General features: G+C 40.4%; 1 protein-coding gene and 1 long non-coding RNA gene across 2 annotated transcripts in view; one reads left to right on the forward strand and one right to left on the reverse strand.

The window, feature by feature from the left end:
- Window positions 1–1,001: 1,001 nt before the first annotated feature.
- LOC127362500 (extracellular calcium-sensing receptor-like) lies at window positions 1,002–5,479 on the forward strand. Its single transcript, XM_051398284.1, has 6 exons — window positions 1,002–1,285; window positions 1,516–1,813; window positions 2,120–2,914; window positions 3,515–3,733; window positions 3,898–4,021; window positions 4,258–5,479. The coding sequence occupies exons 1-6, from the start codon at window positions 1,029–1,031 to the stop codon at window positions 5,169–5,171; spliced, it is 2,607 nt and encodes an 868-aa protein (XP_051254244.1). The 5' UTR covers window positions 1,002–1,028; the 3' UTR covers window positions 5,172–5,479.
- The window catches only part of LOC127362521 (uncharacterized), a 112,524-nt gene continuing 106,213 nt past the window's right edge, over window positions 4,419–10,729 (reverse strand). Inside the window, exon 4 of the long non-coding RNA XR_007884471.1 lies at window positions 4,419–4,446. This is a non-coding gene — a long non-coding RNA (uncharacterized LOC127362521). The remainder of the gene's footprint in view (window positions 4,447–10,729) is intronic.

Raw genomic sequence — 10,729 nt, forward strand, 5'->3', positions numbered from 1 at the left:
CCACTGGCTGCAGCTCGCTGGTTGCATCAGGTCACTTTTGGTCCAAGGTTGCAGTATCACTGGATCAGCTTCCGGCCACAAGGTGGGAGTGATCCCGGTAGAGCCCCCAATAAACTGTTACAGGTACCGGCTGGCACCACATCAACAGCTTATATGCTCTTCCTGGAAACAGGAGAAATAAGTGAGACAGGGCAAACTCTGCGTCCGTTTTTCATCTCGCTCAGCAGAAAGAGGAAAACTGCAAAGCGGACCAAACTGACGTAAAGCCCCCCCGGAACACAATAAGCGCCACACTGCCCCCTGCTGGTGACCCCCAATTACTCCTGACATCTATATTAAATATTTTAGTGCAAGGATGGTGGAAACAGGTTAATTACCCCTGAACTAATATTCAAACCATTAATTATAAAATTACAGAAACTACCACAAATGTGGTAACACTTTAGTGGGCATCATATACTCTGTATACCCTCATATACCCTGCACTACACCACTGCCCTTAAATCACATATGCTTCGGTGCATAAAGCCTTGCCATAAGCCATAAAGGACTATCTCGTGGGAGTGGGCAGTTTTGACTAAACCTCTGGGTCAAGAAATATGGAATATATCATTCACAAGGTGTTTGTGAAAATACAGGTTTGTATCTCTAACCCATGTTGAGTCCTCAAGTCCTATAGTCCATAAACTATAGAGGACTATCTCATGGGAGTGGGCAGTTTTGACTTTGCTACGGGCGGATAAGAAATAAATAGCTAGTATAGTTTTCTCCACTTTACAGCAGCTTCATTCAGCATTAGGCAAGCCTTTTCTTCAGCAGAAGTGGATGTATAAATGTTTCAAATGTGATAACACATACAGTTAAAAGATAAGGCCCAAAACACTTTTACTGTTTCGGCACCTCCCTCCTCTCCACCTGATATGTCCACAGAGAAAAAACATGACTGTTGTTTTATTTTTATTTTTTATGCTGCTCTGAAATGTATAAGTATCAGTCCAGGCTTTTTTTCCCGTTACGTTAAGCTACACATGATGCTGTTGTGTGGTTTAGCTCTCTTAGACAGTATGAGTTGGCCAGAGGAAGGCTGGGTACTCTTACAGCTGTTGTTGGTAGCATCTTTCTCTCAGGCTGAGGAGTCGGTGTGCTGGCGGAGAGGGGATCCTGAGAATCCCCAGCTATCTAAGGATGGGGACATTATGTTGGGGGGAATCTTCTCTTTCCACCGGGAGTGGAAAAACACACAGGATACCTACATGCACAAACCACTGCCACTGCAATGCACCAGGTAAATTATATTGTAAAAATCTATTCATATTTCAAATATGTAAGATCTAAGAGGAAGTGAGTGCAGACAAAAAAACAGGTACAGAAAAGGTTGTCAAAGTAAGTATTAAAATAAGAAATATTCCTTGTTGTGTTTATTAATGCCAACAAATGCTTTCATTTCCTGTGCTGTTGTGTTTATTTCAAGGATAAATTCATTGTACTTTCAACTATATATACTTTTCCATCAAGTTTACATTTCAGAGGTTTCCAGTATGTCCAGGCTATGTTCTTTGCCATAGAGGAGATTAATAACAGCACAGACCTACTGCCTGGCATCACTCTGGGCTATAAGATCTATGATGCCTGTGCCTCCATTGCCAGAGGTGTGAGGGTCGCACTGGCCTTGGCAAATGGTAATGAAGTGGTATCTGTGCCCTCAGAGGCACCATGTACCAGACCTGCCCAAGTGCAGGCCATTATGGGAGAGACCTTTTCCTCTCCTTGCATGGCTATAGCTACTGTCATTGGACCCTTTCATATCCCACTGGTGGGTAAGATTGATAATAATGAAAACTTATTATTTTTGTGTAATTCTTTCAGGTAATCATAGCAAAGAGGGTTTTAGAATGATATCAGTGTCCTATGTAACAGTTTTATATCTTACATCTCTATCTTGGGATATCTTAGGATATCATATCTTTTTTCCTTTTGGAAAAAAAAAAAATATATATTTTTCTGTAATTCTTCCAGGTGATCATAGCAAAGAGGGTTTTAGAATGATTTTATTCTGCTATGTACGCTAGTTTTATATTTTACATCTTTATCTTAGGATATCATTTCTTTTTTCTTTTAGATCAGCCACTCTGCTACTTGTGCTTGTCTCAGTGATAAAACCAAGTACCCATCCTTCCTCAGAACAATACCCAGTGACTACTACCAGAGCAGAGCCCTGGCTCAGTTGGTCAAGCACTTTGGTTGGACTTGGGTTGGAGCTATTAGAACAAATGATGATTATGGCAATAACGGCATGGCCACTTTTACAGAAACCGCCCAGGAGCTGGGCATCTGTTTGGAGTACTCTGTATCTGTCTTTAGAACAGATCCACCAGTTAAAATACAACAGATAATTGATATTATCAAGGCTTCCACTTCAAAAGTAATAGTCACTTTCCTAACCCCCACTGAGTTGTATGTGATAATAAACAAGTTGGCTCAACACAACCTGACTGGATATCAGTGGGTAGGCAGTGAGGCCTGGATCTTTGATTCTGAAATTGCTGCAATGGATACACATCACATTCTGGATGGTGCCATAGGCTTGTCCATCCCCAAAGCACATGTCAGTGGAATGACAGAATTCATGTTGAATATGAAGCCGCTCAAATCATCAAGTAATGAATTGTTTACAGAGTTTTGGGAGACATTATTTAGCTGTAAGTTCAAGCAGTCAAAGTCATCAACAGGGAATCAGAGTAAATGTACTGGAGATGAAGATCTGACTGGAGTGCAAAACAGCTTCACTGATATGTCGCTCATGCCTATCTTTTACAATGTCTATAAAGGAGTGTATGCTGTGGCCCACGCACTTCATAGTATGCTCAACTGTAATAAAACATGTAACAGGAAGGTGCAGCCAGACCCATTTACGGTGAGTTGAACACCAAAGACTTATAAGTATTAGTCACATTAACAAGGGAAATTCAGGCAGTTAGAAAATATACCAAGGTACCTATGCACAATTTTTTTATCTATTTATTAATGCAACCTTACACTGTTTTATTTTGTTTTCTCTTACTAATTCTTGCATAAATGTATGTAGAGTTCTATACAACGATCAGCCATAACATTATAACCACTGAGAGGTGAAGACAGCCAAGGCTCAATGCTGCCTGTTGGGAACAAATTCTGGCCCTGTGTGGTCTAATCCAACAGACAAAATACTGTAGCTCAAATGGCTGAAAAAGTTCATGCTAAATTGATAGAAAGGTGTCGGAAAACACAGTACACTGAAGTTTGTTGCGTATGGAGCTGCATAACATTATTACCACCAGGGAAGCCAAGGTGGCCATATTGTTATGGCTGATAGGTGTAGTTGGCAACTCATTACTTACACACCTCAATAAAATATCTAAACTACGAACAAAGAGAATTATATTTTGAAAAATAAATTGCTGTCAATCATGCTGTTGAGACAACAGGTCTAGAAAATGTTTATGATGATGATCTAAATTGATGCATATTTTCTTAGATTTTACAGCACTTAAGACGGACTGAGTTCCAAACGAAGGAAGGAGATGAGGTTTACTTTAATGAGTATGGAGACCCATCAGCAAAGTATGAAATCATATACTGGCAGCCAACAGAAAATAGCATTGTGGACTTTGTCACAGTTGGTCTTTATGATGCATCTTTACCTGCAGACAAACAGCTGAATTTGCAAAATAAGTCTTTAATTTGGGACTCTCAGGTAAGATTCCATGTGATTACTGTAATTGTTTGGAAGTCTGTTTTAATTGTCATGAATGTATGTTATTAATTATTGTTACTAAATAGATCCTTTCCTATTACAAGACAACATGTAATCAAAGTGAATACCCATACATTTTTCTCATAGTAGTTTTGTTCATGCAGGTGCCAGTGTCAGTGTGCAGTGAGAAATGTCCTCCAGGAACTCGAAAGGTTCTCCAGAAAGGAAAGCCTATCTGCTGCTATGACTGTTTAAGATGTGCAGAGGGAGAAATAAGCAACATCACAGGTATAGTGATATTAAAGGCAATAAAAAAAAATGTTAAGAGTTGTCAGGTTCACATGCCAGTATCTTAAACAAACCAAAAAACAAAAACATTACATCTATGTAGCTGTCAAAACATTATCCATTTATTATCTGGTTATCATGTCTGTCTTGAAGCAATGAAAACATGCAACTTAGATATACAAAAAAAAAAAATATATATATCTTGAGAAAGTCTAAAACCTGCTTAAATTTTTCAGATTCTATCACCTGTGTAAGATGCAACCCCAACTTCTGGTCAAATGAGAGAAGAGATGCCTGTGTAAATAAGGAGGCAGAGTTTCTATCATATGAAGAGATCATGGGAGCACTGCTTACTGCAGCCTCTCTATTTGGAACATGTATGACTGCTGTTGTGGCGTTCATTTTCTTCAGATACAGACAGACTCCTATTGTCAGAGCCAACAACTCTGAGCTGAGCTTCCTCCTGCTCTTCTCCTTGATTTTGTGTTTCCTGTGTTCTCTGACCTTCATCGGCCGGCCCTCTGAGTGGTCCTGCATGCTGCGACACACCGCATTTGGCATCACCTTTGTCCTCTGTATCTCTTGTGTTTTGGGGAAAACAATAGTGGTGTTAATGGCCTTCAGAGCCACACTTCCAGGTAGTAATTGGATGAAATGGTTTGGGCCTGTGCAGCAGAAACTCAGTGTTCTGGGTTTCACTCTTATGCAAGTTATCATATGCATCCTCTGGTTAACAATTTATCCTCCTTTTCCATTTAAGAATTTTAAGCAGTCCAAGGACAAAATCATCTTAGAGTGTGCTCTGGGCTCAGCTGTGGGCTTTTGGGCTGTACTTGGCTACATAGGACTTCTGGCCATGTTATGTTTTATTCTTGCTTTTCTGGCTCGGAAATTGCCTGATAATTTCAATGAAGCCAAATTTATCACCTTTAGCATGCTGATATTCTGTGCAGTGTGGATCACTTTTATCCCAGCGTATGTCAGCTCTCCTGGCAAGTTTAGTGTTGCTGTGGAGATATTTGCTATTCTGGCTTCAAGTTATGGACTGCTCATTTGTATTTTTATTCCAAAATGTTTTATCATCTTACTCAAACCAGAGAAGAACACAAAAAAGAATATGATGGGGAAGGGGGCACCAAAATCTTCCTGAAAATTTTAAATAATATGGTTGCCAAGGCATTCTAGTGCCAATTTATCTTAACACGACTTTCAAATAGACATATATTTTCACTTTATTGAAGACATGCATGCATTGTACTACTGTAACATTTTTCCACTGTATATTGCATAATTTGTGACATAGCATATTGAGATGACAGCATTTAATACAATGCAATATTGAATCAACCAATGTATAATTAAGTATAAAGATAAGCCTAGTCTACTACCTAAATCTTACTTCTATAAATACAGTTCCTAAAATTGTAGTCAAAGAATAAAATACATCGACTGACTTAAGTTGGGTTTCTTCCCTCCTGAGACTTGAGTTCAACCATGATATCTTCCCACTTATTGCTGTTGCCACATGTTGTGGCCGTAATGCCACCAGTTTTACATATTTCACAAATAATATATCATTCAAAAATGTGTACTTGAAAATATGGGTTTGTATCTCTAACCGTAGCTTTGGAAACTTGTTGTTTTGAAAGTTTGTGCATTCAGTTACAGGCCTGCAAATCTGTAACTGTGACAAAAAAACTTGTTTGCTTTCCTTGCAGTCTCTAACACTAAGCTTTTTACAAAACGATAGACTGGACCTTCAACTTTTGACCAATCAGCTATCAGCAATCAGCAATCAGACCAATCAACTGTGAATTCAACTGGTTAGGCTGTTCAGTCAATCATAAGATCAGTCGTCAGTTAGCCAGTTGCTAGCTAGTAGATCCCACTGGACCACACACAATCATTATGGACTTATTAGATAGTCTAATAATTGTAGTTACATAAACCCAAGAATTAATGACGTTAAAGGTTGACAAAATAAAGATTATATTGGCAACATAATGTTACAATGGTGTTAGAGTTAGATAGTTAGGGAAAAAATACATTAAAGATCGCTCTATACAGACAAAAACAGCATTCACACGTGAAACATCTTGTTCAGGGCACATTCTCAAGTAAATATACTTTACAGGTTACACTGCAATAAAGCATCTGTAAATGAAGGTGCAGTTAGTTTACAGCAGAATAACTAACACTATGCTAGCATAATCAAATTCCCAATATAATCTCAATTACGTCCAACTTTAATATAATTTGTTTTGTGTTTCTTACTGATGTATACATAAGATTCAGTGGCAAGTAGAGCCAGAGTTTTAGAATGGAGCCAGTGATCTCAGGAAGATGGCCAGGGTTCTGGCAACAAAGGCTGGGTCGCTCTAGGGGTCGACAAGCCAGGAGGTCAGGAAAAGCAGCTGGCACCAGAAGATTCAGCTTCAGGTTGGGGAAAGGTGTTTGCATAAGCTTCTGGCACATGGAGATCAGGACCGGAGACTGGTAGCTGGATAGCACGAAGGTGAGTCAGTGGAGCCAAGGAAACAGGAGATTGTTCAGGGTCAGCCATAGGAGACTGTTGAAGCACAGGAGTGAGGGCAGCTGCAGCACATGAACCAATGACTGCTGCTCAGGTTCAGGAGGGAACTGCAGCACAGGAACTGGTGATTCCCGTTGCCAGACGTCATCAAGAGTCCATCACAAGACTCCAACTGCTCCGCAGAGACAAAGAGCCTTATGGGTGAGGAAAGTGGGGACGCTGCCACGACACATGTAGAATAGTCTTCCTTCAATTGCAGAGGATTTATATTTCCCTGACTTCTCATTTGTACCATTTTTGCTGGTCTAATTGAGTATTGTGTTTTTTTTGTTTTCAGTACTATATTGTGTTATTTTTGCTTATGTTTTGTGAACCAAGCCTTTATAATAAGTCAACAGACGCTGATAAACAGAACATGTAGATATGCAGGACAGAATTTAAGGCAACAAGGGAAGGTGTATTTCCCTAACTGCATTCATCTCTTTATTACTTAGGACCGCTATACACCTCACCATCTGAACGACAGCTAACAGGCCAAGATGCAGACTGAAAGTTTCATGGCTGGATTCTAGCAGGCTGAGATGCAGACAGGAGGCTAGCAGGCAGGGAGTCATTGGTGTTGAGGAAGTTCTTAGCTCATTCAGGCTTAGAGGAGAGCTGCCATATTAGGAAACTGTCTGTAATCTTGACTAGGGGCCCTCTTCCAGAAACTTTGGATGGACAGAATGGTCTAGGAGGAATCATACAGTTCATCTTCATATCTTCATGTGCCTAGTGGCAGACAAAGACTAGCCAATAGGAAGTTTAGGAATGTGTTTGGTAAGTCGACCTCTTGTGAGGGCTGGCCATTTATTCCCATCCCTGGCATTATAGTTTGATAATTTTCTTCTAGTTTGCTCAGAAATTATTTTTAACATTATAACTTATAAGGCTTATATTATTTGACAGCAACCCACCTATTAAAAGGATTTCTTAAATACTCAACAAGTGAACATGGCCCTGACCAAGAAAGCTAAAGGGTGGAGGAGGAGGGAGCAGGAACCAGCAAAGATCCAATAAGAGTGCACTATTGAATGATATTGTGTGACTGAGGTAAATAAGAGCACAGTACACCAATCAGCCATAACATTATGACCACTGATAGGTGACATGAATAATGCTGATTACCTCATTATCATTGCAAGAAAAAATCAGCTTGCAGAACACAACTGAATAATGTGCATAAGAGGTGATTTAGAAGTGGGCATATCCAATGTGACAGGGCGTGTTAGGAGGACAGGGCAGACACCCAGACAGTAGGAAGGTTTAAAGGGGGTTTTATTCCACGCACACACACAGCACGGGGGATGAGGGCGGCCAAGCAGGAACGGGTGGGTGAGATGGGAAGAGACCGGAGAACAGAGGCACAGGAGCACACAGGAAGCCAAACACAAGGACCCTGGCACGGAAAAACGTTAGACAAGGGGACACCACAGGAAAACACAAGAGAGCTGAAGTGCCAACTCAATACGAGAGGAGCCACGAGTTACCACCACATAGGCGAAACAATCGCGATGAATGGGAGGAAGACCGGGGTTCTGAAGACGGGGCATGATGAAATGAGACAGGGAGACAGCAGGCAGCAGGGAGGAGAATGGAGGCCGCACCTCAACACACAGGGAAGGGGGGAGCAAAGGGAGCAGGAGGGCAGAGCCAACACAATCTGACTGTCTGAAAAATAAGTTGGTATACTCTGTATACCTTCATATACCCAGCACTACACCACTGCCCTTAAATTACATATGCTTCCGTGTGTAAAGCCCTGCCATTAGCTGTAGAGCATTATCTCGTGGGAGTGGGCAGTTTTGACTTTACTGCAGGTGCTTAAGAAATAAACAGTTAGTTTAGTTTTCTAAACTTTACAGCAACTTCATTCAGCATTAGGCAAGCCTTTTCTTCAGCAGAAGTGGATGTATTCAATTCAATTCAATTCAATTCAATTTTATTTGAATAGCGCCAATTCATAACAGAAGTTATCTCAGGACATTTTTCAAATAGAGCAGGTCTAGACCGAACTCTTTATAACATTATTTACAGAGACCCAACAGTACCACCACGAGCAAGCACTTGGCGACAAGGGCAAGGAAAAACTGCCTGTTAAAAGGCAGAAACCTAGGAGAGATCCTTCGGCTCTAGGTGGGTGGTCGTCTGTCTCGACCAGTTGGGATGAGAGAGAGAGAGAGAGAGAGAGAGAGAGAGACAGACAGACAGACAGACAGGTGCACAGCAACAACAGTATTGGCAATGGCAATCTAGCAGGACCATGGCAGGAGGCTCCACTAGGATCGATAAGAACCTGCGAGACGAGAAAACACAAGAACTCCGGGGAAGAAGTGAAGTTAGTAACATGCATTAATGGAACATGAATGAGTGCAGAAAGAGAGAGGAAGGGAGGAGCTCAGTGCACCATGGGGAATCCCCCGGTAGTCTAGGCCTATAGCAGCATAACTAAGGGATGGTTCAGGACTCCCCTGAGCCAACCCTAACTATAAGCTTTATCAAAGAGGAACGTCTTAAGCCTACTCTTACATGTGAAGAGGGTGTCTGCCTCCCGAACCACAACTGGAAGCTGGTTCCATAGGGGAGGAGCTTGGTAACTGAAGGCTCTGGCTCCTGTTCTACTTTTTGAGACTATAGGAACCACAAGTAGCCCTGCAATCAGAGACCACAGTGTTCTAGTGGGGTAATAGGGTACTATAAGCTCTTTAAGATATGAAGGGGCCTGACCATGAAGAGCTTTATAGGTGAGGAGGAGGATTTTAAATTCTATTCTAAATTTTATAGGGAGCCAATGCAGAGAAGCTAGTACAGGAGAGATGTGATCTCTTTTCCTAGTTCCTGTCAGTACTCGTGCTGCAGCATTCTGAATAAATTTGAGCGTCTTAATGGACTTATTGGGGAAGCCTGATAATAAAGAGTTGCAGTAATCCAGCCTAGAAGTAACAAATGCATGAATTAGCTTTTCTGCATCTGTCTGTGATAGGATGTGTCTAATTTTTGTAATATTACGTAAATGAAAGAAGGCAGTCCTAGAGGTCTGCTTCATGTGGGAATTAAATGACAAATCCTGATCAAGGATAACTCCAAGATTCCTGACAGTGGTGCTAGAGGCTAAGGTAATGCCATCTAGAGTAACTATATCTTTAGACAGTGAGTCTCTAAGATTTTTGGGGCCAAGGACAAGAATTTCATTTTTTTCTGAGTTTAACATCAGAAAATTGCAGCTCATCCAGGATTTGATGTCCTTAAGACATGTTTGTAATTTAGATAATTGATTCATTTCATCGGGCTTGATCGATAGATATAACTGCGTATCATCTGATAACAGTGAAAGTTAATGGAGTGATTCCTAATAATCTTGCCTAAAGGGAGCATATATAAAGTAAATAGTATTGGTCCAAGTACAGAACCTTGTGGAACTCCATGACTAACTGTAGTATTTAATGAAGATTCATCGTTAACATGTACAAACTACGAACAATTAAAAAGTCTCTGTTAAAGAATATTATGGTCAATGGTGTCAAATGCAGCACTAAGATCTAATAAAACAAGTACAGAGACAAGTCCATTGTCGGAAGCAATCGAAAGGTAATTATTAGCTTTAACCAGAGCTGTCTCTGTGCTGTGATGAACTCTAAATCCTGACTGAAAATCCTCAAATAAACTATTGTTATGTAGAAAGTCACACAACTCTTTGGCGACTACTTTCTCCAGAATCTTAGAGAGGAAGGGGAGGTTAGAAATCGGTCTATAATTGGCTAAAACCCCTGGGTCAAGAGTGGGCTTTTTAAGAAGGGGTTTAACTACAGCTACTTTAAAGGACTGTGGTACATTATCCTGATAATAAAGAAAGATTAATCATATCTAGTAAAGAAGTGCCAATTAAGGGTATGACTTCTTTAAGCAGCCTAGTTGGGATGTGATCTAAAAGACAGGTTGATGGCTTCAATGTAGAAATTATTGAAGTTAACTGATGAAGATCGATAGAAAAAAAAACAGTCTAAATATATATCTGAGTTTACATTAGTTAAAGTTCCTGAACTTGGAGAGCCACCGATAGCTGCTGATGGCAGTTGGTGATTAATTTTCTCTCTAACAGTAATAATTTTATTATAAAAGAAGCTCATGAAATCATT

The sequence above is a fragment of the Dicentrarchus labrax genome, unplaced genomic scaffold, assembly GCF_905237075.1.
Source record: "Dicentrarchus labrax unplaced genomic scaffold, dlabrax2021, whole genome shotgun sequence".
NCBI lineage: Eukaryota > Metazoa > Chordata > Actinopteri > Moronidae > Dicentrarchus > Dicentrarchus labrax.